The 18,431-nt window shown below is 39.4% G+C and overlaps 1 protein-coding gene across 1 annotated transcript in view; it reads left to right on the plus strand.

Moving 5' to 3' along the window:
* antxr2a (ANTXR cell adhesion molecule 2a) overlaps window positions 1–18,431 on the plus strand; it is a 41,428-nt gene that overhangs the window by 12,021 nt on the left and 10,976 nt on the right. Inside the window, exons 11-16 of the mRNA XM_058374937.1 lie at window positions 801–879; window positions 1,194–1,289; window positions 4,423–4,467; window positions 4,593–4,688; window positions 7,001–7,168; window positions 7,614–7,694. Coding sequence (XP_058230920.1) covers window positions 801–879; window positions 1,194–1,289; window positions 4,423–4,467; window positions 4,593–4,688; window positions 7,001–7,168; window positions 7,614–7,694 — 565 coding nt within the window. The remainder of the gene's footprint in view (window positions 1–800; window positions 880–1,193; window positions 1,290–4,422; window positions 4,468–4,592; window positions 4,689–7,000; window positions 7,169–7,613; window positions 7,695–18,431) is intronic.

Consider the following 18,431-nt stretch of genomic DNA (forward strand, 5'->3'; position numbering starts at 1 on the left):
ACGCATCTAGTTAACATGCAAGAACCTTTTAAAGGATTCCCGCAAGCCACTGAAGCAATTTACAGCCATAATAAAGCCAGCCAATTCAAAAATGTTTGAATGCTGCATTAAACCAAATTTTGGAGTAAATGTTTTGGATTTATGAATTACCATGTAATAATAAAAAAAAAAAAGTTCAGGTAAGTTGTAAGACATCAAGTACACAATTGAAATTACATGATGTTATTGTAGATGTTCAGTGTAGCTGGATTATAATGTATATTAGAGGTATTTTTCACACTGCTTGATGGATCACACAAACCCATTGTACAGAATAAGAAGGCTTTGGCTTACTCTGTTATATAATTCCATATTCTTACATATTCCCTCATCCTGGGAGGATCCCAGTCGTTCCCGCAGTTCAATTCGTACTCGTTGATTTTCATTAGCTACATGATAATTGTCTCGTGCATAATAGACATATGGAAATTACTATGCCGTTCATCATTAGGTACTTCATTACATGCACCGTCTAGCTTCTTCAGTAAATAAATCCTCTTTTTTTGTCTTTTTTAAAAAAAAATAATAATTCTGTGTAAGATTTAACAAAAAAGTTGAAAAAGTATGGCAATAGCAATTTATACTAAGTATGAACATCTTAACTGCTGTAATTGTATGATTTGTTTCTCTATGTGTCGTATATTATGACTTGGCTGCTTTTTTCCCCCCACATTCATTCTTTCTATAACATTTCTGTTTAATGTGAAGTGAAAGTATGAAGTCATTTGGAAGATCTTGAGTCTTGTTTTACATTTCCTTAGACAAATGGAAGTTCTTATCAGCTTGAATGGTGGGAAGTCCTTTGTCACGAGTCCCTTTACCATCACTGCTACATCTTGTGTAAGTTTTATTTTGACGGATGTTACCTAAGAGAAAGTTGTGTAATTTGGGGAATTTTTTATTATTATTTTTGCCTTTCTATAGCAGGGATATTTTACAGATTTAATACACAGTGTGTCAGAGAAATATTTTGCATATTTTAAATAAAAAAAGGGAAATGCATTGTTATGTTGCATTACATGTAATGTAAGAGCAGTGAGATGAATGAATAGCATGCAGAAATGAATGAGTCCAAATATAAGATATATACAGTGGGTATGTACATTTCCTGACATTTGAAATGCCACTAATATTAATTTATTCTTTTATATCAGTCGGATGGTACTATCGTGGCCATTATATTCCTGGTGCTGTTGCTGCTTGTTGCTCTGGCTCTCATGTGGTGGTTCTGGCCTCTGTGCTGCACTGTGGTGAGTGTAACAATATCACATGAACAACACACTTCTGGCCACATTTCGCCTCCTGATAAAGCTTTGAACAGTGATTTTCCCAGTGGAGTCTTTTTAATTATTATCTCTTCTCATTTGCCATGTGGCCTCCTGTTAGCCTTCCCTCTGTAAAGTCTCATTTAATATTCTGATCAGATCATCATTCTCTTAAAGAACACAGCAGAGAATTTTTCCTCACCTGGTAGTTGGCTGTAAAGTAAAATCTCTTGTATGTTCACCAAGCAAGATTATCTCAAAATTACTAGGTTGGTGAACACAGGCCACTTGCGGCTGTGGTTCTCTGCTTGTGTACTCGTCTTTGGTTTTCGTGTGATAAAAGCATTGCCACAGTTAAACTGCAACGATAGGAGGAACCAACCCACATCCTGTATTTCTTTTTCGTGTCAGTGTTTCATAAGGAGGAGATTAGGGTTCTTTCATATGCCAGAAAACAGAATGAACCGTTTGTGGCAGGGTTTTAGTGAAGAAAATGATACACCCTTTTGTTTCATTTATTGTTTGTTCAATAAGTAAGGATTAATATTTGACAGAGCTTTTAGTTACGGGGTGTTCAGAAGTTTTATTACTTTTAGTACACAACAGTAAGCGATTTAGTTACTCTTAATGTTGTGTAATATGAGAAAAACAAGTTCCTTCTTGCACTTAAGCTTCCTCAAATTCTCTTGAAGCTTATAAGAACACTTTCACATGGTAGATGCTTATATTATGCAGAATTACTCGGTTACCTTTTACTGAAAACATGCGATTTGCCATTAATCCAGCACTACTATCAGATCCATGCTTTTATAGAAAAATAACCAACACCTTTTTTTCCCCCCCACACGGTTGAGAAATTCAGCTCGGCTAAAGTATGTTATTCTAACCATATCCAGAAAAGCTGTAAAAAATTAATCCATTAAATGCGTGGGGGGAAAAAAAATCAAACCTCATAGAAGGTTGTAGTCACTTTGAAAAGAAGGAAAATCAGCAACACTTCAGAGGCTTAACCAGGGAACTATACAGATGGCACACTGTGGAACTATAGCAATCGAGCATCACAGCAGCAGCTCAAAATGATATGCGCCACCTCTCTTTGAGAACCTGGTGGGAGCTCGTCCAGAATGAGATGGAAGCATATTTTGGAAAACCAACAAAGGCATTAAAATGTAAACCCCCTGCAGCATGTCTGGACCAGGCTCTGCTTGTCTTAGTCGAGGAGCTGCTGCTCCCCTCCATCAGGGACCTCCGGCAGAAGAGAAGGGCCATGTGTGCTTTGTTAATATTTAAACTCAGCCCTGCCAGATTTTCAGCAGTCAGATATGTTCAGAAGCATCAAGCCATCCTCCCCCGCCCTCCTTCCTTTTCCCATTTTTCGTGGGATACTCAACGCTGCCAGATTGGAGGTCAGTTTGAGTGTGGGTGTAGTGAGTTAGCCTTGATTTTTTGGACTTGAAGGCATATGCAAGGCCAAATAATGTTCTAACATTTGTAGTGTGACAGAATTAAGTCTATACATCAAAATAACATAAGAAGTTTTTTTTCTCTCGGCATGTAAACAGCGTTACGTCATCTAGAAATGTCCATATTACCAAGCCTTCCCATAGTATTAAACGAATATTTTCTTACAAATAGGTTAAGTTCGTGTTAATGCCTCGTTCCTATTTGGAAATGTGCTAGCTGCCACATCTGCGATCAGTTGAAGCCAGGAAACAGCTTGACAAAGCATGATGTGTAAAGAAAAGAAACCAACAGATTATAAACTTCAATTGGACAGTTATCCCAAAGCCATATGGGGTTGTTGTCTGCGTGACACCTGATTGGTTGATTTTGCAGTTGTGGCTTGTAGCCACTCAGGCAAGAGTCAGATGGCTAAGTATTTAGTGATTTTGGAATTTAATTACAGCGCTGCTTTTCCGAGGGTTTTTGTCTGTTGCACATCTGTCCATCAGGTATTTGAAAACCTAACAGCCCAGGGTGTGATTTGTATAATGCCTTATTTATCCCACAATATGTTAGGGAAATAAAAATCTCCTGCTTAATTGCTCAATAAAAGAGTTAATCCTTTAGCCAAAGGTTCAACCTAAAAATATGTTAATTATTGCTATGCAGAGCCCCTACCAGCGCATGTTCCCGGGTTTGCCAACAGTCAGAGTGTAATTAATTAAGTCTAATTGATCATTTTCCATTAATATAATGACAACATTGGTGTAATGGTATCAGTGGGCTTTAATGGGAGTGAAACAGCTGCTTGACCTATGATTTGTAATAATAAGTGAAGGGTTTTTTTTTTCTTTCTGAAAACTAATTTCCTAAATGCATAACCTCAATGTGGTGGCCTATCCATCTTTCACGAATAAGCACTGATTCTTGCTTTAGAGGGCATGTACAGAGTAAAGAGCTGGAAGATGCTGAGAACATATCTGCCAGGAGTCCAATATGTACTGCAAGTTTAAGTCATAAAAGAAATTAACCTTTTGAAAGCACTTTTATGTGTTCATTGAGTCGTCAAATAGTGAAAACCTTTTTTCCTTGACCCACATTTGACCGTGGCAAGATATAATGTCACAAACAACGTTGCAGAAAGACTGTTTCCTGCTCATTCTGACAGGATGTGTGTGTGTGTGCACATGTGTGTGTGTGTGTGCACACGTGCTTCTTCCTTTCACAGGGGACAAGGCACTCTTCTACCAGACAGGGTCTGGAGTGCAGCCTGAGCCTCCCTTCTGCATATCATTGGAGCTAATTAACTCCTTAGGACTTTATGATTGGGGGATTGCTGGGGAGCGCTGAACCTCATCCAATTAATTAAAAGATAAACGGGCTGCCATGCTCACCCCAAAGACTCCCCTGTCAACAAGTTGATTTTGAGCTTTTCTTTATTTTGCACCAGGGGCCCGCTGTGTTGGTTTACAAGCACAGCCCTGTAATCAAATGTACAAGGAGGTGCTGGGCTCCAGTTGTTCAATTGTAAATCTGCTCCTCTGAGTCTGTGCGAGGACCTAAGAACAATGTTTCTGCATACTGAACATGTTCATTAGGCCTGATGTTTTATTTCATTATTTCTGGCTGTGTCTGCTACTTGAAAATAATTAAACTGTTGTTTGTTTCATGCCAGGTTATTAAAGACCCACCTCCTCAAAGACCTCCTCCTCCACCACCTGTTAGTACAAAAAATATAATATTTCTCTGTTTTTTTCTTGAGTTAATTATGTGTTCATTATGTACTAAGTCTGATTTGTTATGAACTATGCACTGAAAAGAACTGTTAATGCTCTCTTTCTCAAGCAACCAGAGGAGAGTCCACTTCCCAAGAAGAAATGGCCAACCGTGGATGCTTCTTATTATGGAGGAAGAGGAGCCGGGGGTATCAAACGAATGGAGGTAAAACGAGAAAAGGAAAAAAGGAATCCACACACAGTTCGATTTTTATACACTCAAGGCTAGCTGCAGAATAACTTGATGCAGATGCTTGCAGTGTGAGGGTGTAAGAGTGAGCTCATCATGCAAAATACACCTGGGTTTATGTGGGTGAAGTGTGACGTAGTGGAATTGGTCGACCAGATAGGTTTTTAAAAATGCTCAGGAAATGCACATTCAGTAATGAAGAATGAAGCTGTCCTTTAATAAAGAACCTCAGTTACCTTCGCTTCTCACATAGTTTTAGACTGGTGGTATTCTTACTCTGTGAGCTTGTGAACCAGTATCAGGATGTATTCACTGATAAAGACTTGCTTTGGATAAGTGCATCTGCCAAATACCATAAATATAAATGTGTATGTGGGTCAGAACAAGTAAACAATATTATGTTTAATGTCTGAAACAATTTCTAATTGGTTTTTATGGGGACAAGCGTTTATTTTTATTTCTATTTTAACAGTTACTCCTATAACATCTGGAAAAGTAGCACAAAGGTTTTATTTAATGTGTTGTATTTCTTCAATATGACACAACTTGATCTATGTATTCCTGATGTGTGCTATGGAAAGTGATGCTAGATCGGTTTTTGCCAAAAATACAAACGTTTCCTATTTTACATAGTAAAATATGTAGTTTCTTTAAATATTTTCTTTACCAAAAGCATCTTGTAGTCTTGTAAGAATAAAAATATATAAAATGCTCTAGCCTTTTAGAAAAATCCCAATAGTGTGGGTAAAGTATACATCTGGCAACATTACAGCCTGTGTGTTGCTCTGTGCATTAAAGGCAAAGTTTCACCTGATTCTCTGGAGGTGGACAAAAACTGCACACAAAACTGGCTAACTCTACCACAATAAGACACAGAACTGAATAAATAATCAGTTTCACTTCCTCTGTTTTTTCACCAACTTCCCACATTTTGAGCAATCTTCTCTCAAATACATATGCATGAAGGAGAAGCGCTCACTTTGCATACTGCTGTGTGCACAGTGACAAAATTGTGTGTTTTTAGCCTCATACAAAATGCCAGGTTTTCATGGAGAATATGACTGAATAATGGTTAAAAATAGACTCAAACTACTTTGTACTTCTGGCCATCATATAACACATTAAATTCAAGATGGCAAGAGTAATTTTTTATTGTCTTAAAGCATTACCTTTTGGATATATTCGCATTCTCTGAATGAATTTCCAGACCTGAACATGAACCTGAATAAGCTAGATGCTTATTAACTGAGATATAATATATGTGTAAAGAATACATGCAGTTATGGCTCTTTTTTGGCACAATTTCCCACATAATTCTGGCCCTCTGTCTGCTAAACTGTTTAGATCACCAGACTTAAGGATTTAAAAAAAAAAAAAATCATTGTTTTAAGTGCATTATTATAATTTGATCCATATAAAAGAACCAGAGCACTGAAGTTTTCAACAGAAGTCTTTTTAGATCTAGGACACCTTGACTGATGCCTTTAAGATGACAGGCTCCTGCCAGTTCGGCTTCTGCCAAGTCCTATTCTCTTAACTTATGTTGATGATAAAGGTTCAAGATCCGCTGTGCTAGCTTAATGAATTCATCTCACAGACGCCCATCTTGTCAGTCCCTGTTGTTCAGCCATAATGCTCTCCTCACTGCTGTCTCCTTCTCAAAAGGAAGTGGCATTTTAAGAGGTGCTTGCCATGCTCTGCTAGTCTTTCTCCATAGCCCCATGAATAGGTGGCGTCTCTATGATTTCCCTCCAAAAAGCTTCGGAAACTTTTCCCCAGGAGTCTGAGAGAGTGAGCGCCAGACTTATGGCATCCTGAGCGCCACCACTTTTCCTGTTTCTTTAATGCACAAAGCTTTTATTCATCTAGACAGCCCCATCTCCATTTCTGAAAGACTTCTGTGGACCTGGGGAGAGGTGCTCCTAACATCAAACTGTACTCTTTCTTTAAATGGAAAGCGGCTAGGGAGACTTATGGCATGGGGAATATTTTATTCAATGAGAGATCTTCTTTTTTGTTTCATTTTTTCCCCCCTCTCGAAACTCTTCAGGATATCCAGAGGTGATACTTAAAAGCTGTTTTGTATTGTACTGGCTTAACCTACTGTGTGGCCCATTCATTGAAACTCATACCCAGTTTGCAAGATGGAGGATTTACCACCATGACAGACGTGATGAATTAAAGCATTAGAGACATTAAAGTGTTTAACATTTATCAAACATTCTATTCTGGAAGAGCTGAATTACCCTTTAAATGAGATAACCAAGACAACCGGGGGTGTTTTCCAGGTTCGCTGGGGTGAGAAAGGCTCAACAGAGGAGGGAGCGAGACTGGAGAAAGCCAAGAACGCAGTGATTTCTATACCTGAAGAGGCGGAAGAGCCGATGATCAAAAAACCCAAACCAGATGCACCTGCTTACCATCAATCTGAAACGAAATGGTACACTCCAATCAAGGTGAGATCATCATACATGCCTTTAACTCATATATACACATCACACACAATTCCAATCCATAACACAGTTACAAAATGATGTTCTTGAACAATTCCCGTGATCATGAAATGCCTGCATGCAGAAAAGAGACCAAATTAGATCATATTAATATTTACATAAACATTAAATAAACAGTGCAAATTAAATCTAAATGCCGTAAATGCATTAAAATACAGTTTATTGTAATCAGTTATCAACCACACTTCAATATTAGCATCAGCTTTGTTAATTATTGGCATGTCTTAACACTGAGATCTGTGACTGAGATATAGTTTATTTAATATTTTACTATTGTTTACAGTAACTATTTTTATAGCAGTTGTTAATGAATAAACCTTATTTTGGAACAGGTAATGCTTAAATACTTCATAGTTAGCTTTTTATTTATTTATTTTTTAACACACAGGGTCGTCTGGATGCACTGTGGGCTCTTCTACGGAGACAGTATGATCGGGTTTCCCTCATGCGACCCACTTCTGCAGATAAGGTAGGCCACAGAAACCTAGAAAGCTTTACTGACTTTCACAAACCTGAAGTCAAAGTGTTACTGATAAACCTGGAACATGATCATAAACGTGCAGTCTGATATATAAATATATATAAATAAATTCAAGGCCAGGGAAATTATGTGTAGAATAAGAATCCGGATTTCGAAATACAGTTGTGTATGTGTGTGTGTGTGTGTGTGTGTGTCACATCACACAACAGCTGCAAACACTCAGAGCAGGATGACATTCACACCCAAATACGGTAAACCGCTGCAGGGTTCTTTTTCCCTCTTTAACTGCACGTTACCAGTGCAACAAAGTTGTGCAGAAGGCACATGCTCTACTGAGTGAGATTGCATTTAAAAGACTATTACAGAATGAGGGCAAGAGCTGAGATTCTTTACACAACATCACTGTGTGTAAAATTCACATGCACTGTTGGTTTGTTCGGGCTTGGTTTTGCCAGTAGATTAAACCTTGCACTTGAATTAAATTGTTCTGCTCCGTGTGAGTATTAAAAAACAACAGATATTTAGAAAACAGTGTGTGCGAGTACAATGAAAGATAACTGGAGTAGAGAAAAGTGCCTGCTGAAGCAATGTGGGCACAGGATTAAAAAAAAAAGAGTCCCACACAAAGCTAGAGTTTGAGCCACTATTCATGACCTTTCTCTAAACAAAACCCTAAAAACTCAACAACGCAGAGCAAGCCCAACCCTGGGGAACGTTCAGAGCTATTGGAAGACTCTAAGCAGGTCCCTGGCACGCTTTCCGAGGCCACAGTTTGAGCGTACTGACTTTAAAGCGCTTCATCAGGTGCACTGTGCCCAGGCGAGCGTTATCAAAGCTCAAGAAGTCCCCCGCCTGAAGAGAGAGAGAGTGGGGGCTTTGATGGCCGACAGGAACCCTCCGGGGTCATGAATTTTTCAGTGCTGGATCGCCGGGTTACAAGGACTCATACAGGTGTAAGGAAGCAGGTTGTCGCAGACATCTGTTCAGCTCCTGGACCCTGGGGTCCCTCCCACCATTCCCCTGTTTCTCACTCAACCCCCACTCCAACACACACTCACACACGCACACACACACACTGCCTGTAGCCAGACTGCAGGATTCTCAGCAGCTGTAGGTTTTATAAGCAGTCCAAGTACTTACTGGTCTCCCATTTTACCGCCTGAGGGGCTCCAACACCAAAGGTAGAGCGGGAGATGGACACAGCTGCACTGCTGCACTTGCCCGGGGCACAAATAAAGAGATCTAATGCACTTTGACTGTGTTGTTGGGGAGATCTGGGAGCCAGGGAGGCACTTCAGAGCCAACTTAGCGCCGTAACATCTGCCGCTGAGTTTTTCCGGAAAAGAGCGGCCGGGGACAGCAGGTAGGGGAAAGCGTCAGCGCCTTTTGAACGGCCGCCTGGCTTTCTTGCCCGCCTCCAATCCGACCGGCTCGCTATTGTTTTACAAAGCAGCAGCCTACAAAAAGCCGCTAACAAGCTCCTTTATAAACGATACATTAACATACATTAACCCTGGCGATCTGTCGCAGAATGGCAAAGTCACCGCACACAAACTGAGAGAAAAGGAGTGCTTATTTGAGGATGCGTGTTTTAAGACTTGTGGCTTTTTAAATTCCCCGTAGAGTATGAAGAAAAAATGATTAAGACTTCACTGAAGGTCCATTTCCCAGAAACAGCTCAGTCTAATTCTGCAAAGCTCACAGCTTTTGTTGTGGCTCCATATAGTTATCATTTCTAGTTTCTGTTCTCACAAATTTAAGGAAAGGATTGACTCATGAGTCTGGGGCATCCCTTAAATCTACAGCTATTGAGAAACATTTCATTTTCTGGACAAACTGCAAACTGTTCAATGCATACATATAATGTCACTTTAGTGTCACCCCGTAACCCTATTAAAATGATTCCGCACATAATGAACACCTTATTAGCTCACACGGACTTGTAGCCTCCTAATGGAAGCGCTTGTAACGAGGCGGGTTACATTTTTTTAAATGCTAGAAATTTTAACTGCGGACAAAAGCGATCGTGATTCCGAGAATCACGATTTCCAGAGAGCGGGGGTTAAAAAGCAGCCCACTGTGACAGTGTCTTAATTTAACAGCCATCGGTCACATAAACAGTGTGCCAGGAGCATTTTAATTAAGCGACTGCGAGCGGGCAGCGAGATGCAGCCCAGCTCTTGAAGAATGCCATTAGAGGAGGGGGTGGATGGGCGTTGAAGATGCAAGGGTAGCAGCACTGGCATGGGCAAAGAGCATTTTGGCGGAGGAGGGTAGCAGCGAGAGAGGAAAAGCAAGAGATTAAGTCGCTGGGCTGGCAGGCCGAGTCCCTCAGGTCTCAGACACACATGGCCAGATTGAGATTTTAACACACATGGCCAGATTTAGCCGTGGCAGTGTGTAAGAGCTTGGATCGGGGCATGAGCACTCATATACAATACTGGACTGTTTGTGCTGTGCCCAGACGAGTGAGAGAACTCGAGTCCTAATGAACTAGCTGGAGCAGTATGAACTGAAGCCTGACAGTTTCAGCAAGGAGCCTCTTAATCAGCAGAGTCACACGCTGTGGTGCAGTGCTGTAAATACGGTTCGAATTTACAAGTCGAGGCAAATTCTGCCTCCTTATATCAGCTGTATGGCTTTGCACATTCTTGTCATAGAAATATTTAGCCTTTCATGTTATTCCACATTTTTTTGCTGTGAGGAAATTAATGAAACTGCTCAATTAGATCCTGATTTTCTCCCTGAATTATTGCATTCAGTATTCCATTACAGCCTTTGTTATGCAAATTAATTAGCATTAATTTACTGATTAAATTGGACGACACACTAGGTATTTACATCAAAATAAAGCGAAAAAAGAGAGGGAGGCAGCTAAATAGGAAAAGATCTAACAACAGAGACGAATAACTGTTTGTAAATACACAACAGAATATATTAACAGTGTATTATTTCACGACAAACGATATACTAAATGCCGTGCTGTATTAAATATAATGAACTGACTCAGTGATGAACTGAAAGCACTCTTGTTGCGGGAAAAAAAAAATGCAAATGGTGTTAAGTACCCTAGATCAGAGAGCATGAGATTTCTAATTAACAGGGTAATTGGAATTAAACCAGAGCATCACAAATAATGAAGTGTTTCGAAAAGGAGCCGACGTTTGCACACAAGAAGAGTTAAAGCGGCTGATGGAGCACAAACACAATTACCGAAGTTTGACTCCTCCACCTCACTCACTCTCTCTTTTTCTCCCAATCACCTCCGCTCAGCCTCCTTGGCCTTTTATTGCCTTTAAGTAGCTGGTGTGGAAATGCTATAATGGGAGAATTGTGTTTGGGTGCGTGTGTGTGTGTGTGGGGGGGGGTTTCGAGGGAACAATAGGTGTGTTAGGCCTCCTCATTAGCGTTATCAGTGGACGCTCCCAGTTCCCACTAACAAGCGGCATGTAGAAGGCTGACACTTTCATTCAGCCGCTTCGGCCCCAGAAGAGAAGTGACAGCTTTAACGGTGGCAGGGGCTTGCCGATTCCAACGAAATGGCCCCTCGTTCTTTGAACCAGATTAGAACTTCCCCCTCCTTTTTTTTTCCTATTCGATATATTTCGGCACGCGAACTGCAGAAAAGTAGGGCAGATGTCCGGGCGGCTGGTTGTAAATTTGGTAATGTGCGCCGTGTTAAGCTGCAAGGCTCCCCGCGCAGCCAGGCCTGCTGGTAACAGGATTAGACGGGGGACCCCAGTGAGCCCACGTCAGTTTTTGGAAATGTGGCTCTGGAAAGAAGGGATTGAGGAAAGCAAATAGAGAATAAGATGGTCTGAGCTGTGGGGAAAGAGGATCGAATCTGCTGATATTGACTTCTTAACCACTTACACTTCCTAGGAAGAAATTAGCATATTTGTTTTGCTGGAGTATTTGTACTGTTTTATAATGATTTATAATGACATGATTTTTAATTATTACTATTCATTGTAGGAAATTAAAGGTGATATCTCCTACTACTATTATGAATTCCAGAATAACAATTCTGATGAATTTTTTATTATATTTTCCTTTTAATATTTATTTTTTTGGAAGATTCACAATCAGCTGATTTTGTTTTCCGGGGAACATTTTATGCCATTTTTTAAAAATTTTTCTTAAACTTTTATTTTTTTTTGCTGGTGTATCTTTGACTTGTGATTATTTTTGTGGGTCAGTGCCCACAGATTTCCGCTTCGATTTCCCCTTTACTCAGTCAGATCTGATGTATGTTTTGATTATTTTTTTTTATTATATTGACTAGTAACCGCAGTAAAACGAGGAATCACGCTCGCAATTAACTCGCGTTATTGTTAATGTCAGCTTTTTTTGTGGGCCGGTTTGTTGCACAGATTTATGTCTCCATGTGTCAGACTTGCACAGAAATCACACAGCGAATCAGTAATGTATTATAATGCCTTCTGCTCTTCTTCTGAATCATTTGAATTTTTAATGTGATGAAATGGGAAATATGTTTGTATATGTAGATGTATAGAACTTTGCGCTGCTTCGTGTATTATTTTTATGCAACAATTACAGTATAATGTGCGAGCGAATTCTGCACAGTATTAAGACTGAGCATCTATTGAGTATTTTAAAAAAAAACTACAGGATAATTTTATGAGATAAAATAATGTATTTGTATTTTTTAGTGATATAAAATTTAATTCTGTGTTCAACAGATCATTTGGTCATAAAAAATATTAAATAATATTTCAGTTTGCTTTGTAACATTTTAGAAATACATTTTTCCTTTTTTAAAAAAAATGGTGTTTACAAAAGAATATTTTCATAAAGAAAAGATTTGCACTAGCACCGATTTACAAGCACAAATGTGGTGATCGTGTGACTCCAGAAAGCAAAAGAAATATTTCTGATATTGTCGATTTTAGTTACAACCAGAAAGGACATGAAATATTTTACTTTTTGTCAGTTTTTAAACTTTAGTTTACAGCACCACCCTTGTCTACCTTTTCAGACTGGACACTGAAGCACATTTAGAATATGAGCTAGATTTTAACTGTTACACAGCCAGAGGGAATTTTGCTTTTATTTATTATTTTTATATTTTAATTATTTTATTTCCCAAATCTGAATAAATGATCAGAGTGTCCTGATCAGATTCAGGCAGATGTCCAATTTTGGAGACCATTTTCTGCATTGATTTTTGAAGTTTCTATAAATATTAGGTCATTACATGATTCATAGTTTTATTGTAGATGTTATGAACAAAAAAAGAAAGTTTACAAAGAGCATCTTTAGGAACACAAGTTACTAAAAAAAAAAGACAAAATTCTTCACTGCCCTTCTAGATCTCCTATTCATTGGGCTGGAATATTATGATATGGCAGAAAAGAGGTATAAATTACAATCAATATGGCATTCATCATCATTATGGATGGCTATGATGCTAATGGTAACAGTTTATAATCTAACCTTAATGATGATGTCAGCCTTAATGAGTTATAGGTCATCTTGTCCCATATATCATTACCGAGTGAATAGCTCAGTGTCATGGACTTTCAGGTTCGTCTGGACAAGAGAGAGACGTACAAAAAGAGCCTACAAAAGGGGCATTGTTTTCTCTCCTGTAATTTGTGTTTACAAGTCTCATAACAACGTGTAAGTAGTCCTGAATCGCACTCATTGTGTGCACAGATGCAGATGCTCTCTTGTGGTCTTATTAGTTGCAACCCATCAGACGCTCCCGACCTTTTTAAAAAAGGCGTCCGTCTCGCAGCTCTGCGGAAAATATTTTTCAGATAGCGTCAGTTATTTAAGTTGCTGTTATACATCCCGACACAACGGTGACGTAGAATGGTATTTTTTCCACCTCTCTGTCTTTTTAAATTAAGATGAGAGAAACTATCCATGACTGACACCGGCACTAATTAAGATGTAAGACGGTGGTCAGCAGGTTTCTGAAGGTTACTCTGTCTATACTGAAGAAAGCGATAAAGGATGAGGCCACTGATGACATCTGATGTTTTCACTCAACCTGATGCAAACTACCATTAATGTAAGAGAAGGGAGTGAGGGAGCAGAGATACACTGCACACTGTCTGTGTGTGTGTGTGTGTGTGTGTGTGCACACTTTTACTCCCCTTAATGAATCTTAATGATACGCATCAGCTGCAGTATAAATCTCTTGCATTCGAAGGCAACAAATGTAACCTCATTATCTGACCTGATGGTTTTATCTTTTGTCATACTGTAAAATCTCTGGAATCCCAAAATGTTGATTTTTAGGGGAGAAATTATGACTATTCAGCGAGTACACGATTCAGGGATTTTCATGAATACCTTGCTCAGCTGATTGTAGTGAAACACACTGTGCAACTATTGTATGGACATGTAACAGACCCCAGCTGTTAGATCAAGTTGTAGACAGAATTAAGCCAGTCTAGAACCCAGAACTAGACAGATGTTATGACTGTGTCAGGTTTAATATTATTTATAATAACTTCAGGGAAGCTGGTTTGTTGTCAGCTGATCAAAGAGGAAGCATCTGCAGTCGGTGTGTGAAAATATAGAAGCTGAAAACAGCACTGTCTGATTTGAGTCATCGTGCAGCTTCCGCGCTTGCAATCCGCACCGGAAATTCACGAGAAACAACTTCTTTCTGCAATTTGTTTGTGTACATGCTGAAAACCAGTACAAAAGTTACCATACCTACAGTATACATCATAGTAATGTTTTACTGAGAATATGGCACTGGGCCAAACTGATAGAAACTTTTTAATTGAAAGAAATTTCACTTTAATTTTCTATTATTCCTGCACACTTTAATACTAATACTATCTCTGCTGACCAAGTCCTGCATCTTTAACACAGTCATTTTTTTCTGGGCTCTTGTGATTTTTGCTTTCGTTTTTGTTGTTGTTTATACATAACATATACCTTTTATGGAACTCAGACTCTGACAACTGACTCACATCCTAAATCTTTCAAACCCTGATTTAGAAAACTAGAAAATCCAAATAAATAAATAAAACAAATAAATAAATAAATGTTTTCCTTTTCGGCTGCTCCCTGTTCAGGTTTGATCTGGCACAGGTTTTTACACCGGATGACCTGCCTGACGCAACCCTCCCATTTCATCCGGGCTTGGGACCGGCACTAAGAGTTAACTCTTCAGTGGCTGAGTTAGCTCCCTGCCCCGGCAATCTAATCCGGGCCACAGCAATAAGCACGTGGGATCCTGCCACTGGACCACCAAGAGGCCAAATAAATAACTAAATAACTAACTAACTAACTAAATAAATAAAGTATAAATTTTTAATATATAATATAATATATATATATATACAAATAACAATATCCTACCATTTTTCTGTTGTCAAAATTCTATTTATATATTTATTTTATTATTATTATTATCAGTAGTACTAGGAGTAGTATCATTATTGTTGCTGTGTAGCTGAGATAGTAATTACATTATCATTTTAATTTCCATTCCAGTATTGACTCTTACACCTCAACTTGAAATTTAAGTACATTCATAATGATTCCACAGTAACTTTTCAAAGACTTTTCAAAAATGACTTCCTGTGGTTTGTCCATCAGGCAGCGGGTAACACAAATCAGACTCAGGTTAATCATGTCCAGTCTTTTATCCAGTGAAAACCAGAGACCCAGACTTGAGCTGTGTGTCAATCTTGTCCTCACACAGGACTCAGGGCTAAAAAGTATTGAGGCAGTTGCCCTTCAACACCTTGTCCATTAGTCAGCGTGCGCCACCTACAAGACTCAAGCTAACCAGTTCTAGCGGTGGCCCTGTTGGTGGCCCCTGTCAGCCCACCTGGGAGAGAGACAGCTGCCTCTGCAGAATCCAGCGCGTGTCAGCCATAATGACTCACAGCTGACACCTCAGCCCAGGCCTTCCGCTTTAGTCTGCCATGTAGCGCATTAGAATAATTACTCCCTGTCATCCTCCATTTAATAGGCGCCCCTCCCCCCAGTTCACACACACACTCTCACATTCATGCAGTCGCACTCCCCTCGTTTGCAAACACACACAGGCGCATACACACCCGCAGTTAGACACCCGCTGTTGGTGAATGGTGGCATTAAAACATTGAGCAAATGCCCTTGCCCTGCTTGTCATTTGCCCATAGCGAAATAAATAGCATTTCCCCATAGCAAATTCCATTTAAAGGGAGTGAATGAGAGGTAGGGTGAAGCTGCCGCCTGTATTTGGTTCAAGGGGTAAACAAACTGGCATGTATGCAGACACACACACACACACACACACACACACACACGCTTGCAGATAGAGACATTTGCAGTCCTAGCAAGGCAAGTCTGAGGAGGCATCTCATTATCATGACATCTGCATATCTGAATGCAGACTCCGTGCCCTCAGAGGATGTGCGGACGTTGGCATGTTAGCTCTGGTCCACAGTGTGCTACGAAGCAGAGGTGTAGCTGTGGGGGATTTTCAGGTTTGAACTTTCCCTGGAATGTTCTGAATGCTTATTTGTGAGCGCATGCGACGCAGCCGAATATACGTGCAACCGAATATGTCAACATGTTTTGCATAGTAATCGCTATGTTGCTAAAATGTCAGAGCAATCTTTACAAATCCATATTTAACTGTCATATGATTTTATTGAGTATATTTCTTAACCTAAAAGCATATTACAATGGCAACACGTTTTAGAAAACATATTGGAGAAGAGTACTGTAAACATCTTATTTTACGTCAGTCACCAAAGTTTGTTGTCAGGCTATCAACTAGCTTATAGTACTGGAGTTTGTAACCTCACATCCAGCTCTACTGCTCGCCACAGTGACATGCCTTCCTGCTGATCACACAGGAGTCACTAGCATCATGGCAGGACCTCAGTGTCTCGGATTCTGGATGTACAGTGAAGGTTGTGGTTGCTTTTTGGCACCACCTACAGGGAACACCTGTTCCTCTTGTGTTACACCCCCTCAGCAGTTTACTCTACATATGGGTATGGAGAGGAGCCCGGATACTAGACAACAGCTGGAGTAGTGTACTTTTTCTCTCCATCTCATTTAACCAGCATGGAGCTTTTGGTTTGATTATTTGTTCAAGTTGTTCTGATTCTCCTTTCCATTTACAATTCAATGATGGATAGTCACGGAGTGACTATTTTTGGTGTTGAAACTGGTTGATGAAGATCTTTGATCCCTCATTAGCCCAGATTGTGCCATGTCTTAGCTTTCAGTTTGCTGACTTCTTCACAAACAGAACAAGTTAGCAAGTGAAGGACCTCAGTAACCACCAGAGCAGTCAAATACTTAAGTACTTCCTGTATAGTCTTGAAGGAAAGTCCCAGGGCGTGATTAGCTCCTTGCAGGAATTTCAGTAGAATGAGCTCCATGTGTTATGATTCATTGAGATTCAAGTCACCATATGGATGTAGAGTCTCTTCTTCCTACAATGAATATTCATTAAATTCAAGGTATATATATATATATATATATATATATATATATATATATATATATATATATATATATATATATATGCATATACATATATATATATATATATATATATATATATATATTTATATATATATATATTTTTATATATACATATAAATTTGCATTTTATATCCAAATTCAAACAAGTAGGAGTGTAACGACATTCATTAAAATACCCTTTATAAAGGCAAAGAAAAAGAAATTCAAGAGATTGAAAAGAAGCAGATGGGAAGGAAGACACAGGACTGAAGAAGAGTGGAGGTGGAATGTTTTTACGCCATAGCTAATGTGTAGTCTGTGGTGCATATTATTTTCCAGAAGGTCAGTGCAGTTGCTGTAATAAAGGTCACAGCACATCTTTGTGTCAAGAGGTGAGCAAAAGAGGCAGGAGTGCACACATCACTATAAACAGCCGAGGCTCTGATTGTGCAAATGAGACAGCTTCAGGTCTAACTGGGAGTGCCAGTGTCAGAACTAGTTAGTTGGAATACTAGGTGGGTTTGTGTGTACAATAATCTCTGGTCAGACTTAACAATGAGTTAAATCTGAGTCTGTACACATTAAAACATGCCAGCAAGTTCTATTCTACAATGAGTTTACTCAGTGTCCACTTTACCTTGTTAGACACTCCTGCAGTAATGTAGGAGCACTCGGTACCCTCTCACCAGTGTGTTGTCTGAGCAGCTCAGGTCACATTAACCCAATTCAAACAGCCTCATGCCTCCTCCATAATCTGGCATAGCCCAGGGCGGCTTCACGCTGCTACGTATTCTCTGCGGCCATGCCGCAATCACGTTATTTACTGCTTACATTACTATGCGGCTTGATAAGCATATTTTCCTCAGTAGACGCAACAAGATGCTTTATCGTCAACGCTTTCTACTGAGCATAGCAGCTCGAGCAGCCTGGGTGTATTTTCATACTCCTGTGCTTTTGTGGTAGTAAATAACAAACAACTTTTCCGTGTCATAATTTAGAGGTAAAATTTTGGCAAGGGAACTGAATGAATTAACGTCTTAAGACGAGCCAGAGTTATAAATTAAAGCTAGATTTGCATGGTTATATTTTTTTTTGTGTAAACAAACAAGGGACATGAGTTATGAACACTCTCCAACAACACACTATGTTATTCCCTTGATGTTCCAACACGACTTACGAAACAGGAATTAACATTCTCCATTCTAACATCGATTTTGTGTTGTTTGTGTTGTGAAAGTTTTGACAAAAAACATTTAAAAATGTATT

The sequence above is a fragment of the Hemibagrus wyckioides genome, linkage group LG22, assembly GCF_019097595.1.
Source record: "Hemibagrus wyckioides isolate EC202008001 linkage group LG22, SWU_Hwy_1.0, whole genome shotgun sequence".
Lineage (NCBI taxonomy): Eukaryota > Metazoa > Chordata > Actinopteri > Siluriformes > Bagridae > Hemibagrus > Hemibagrus wyckioides.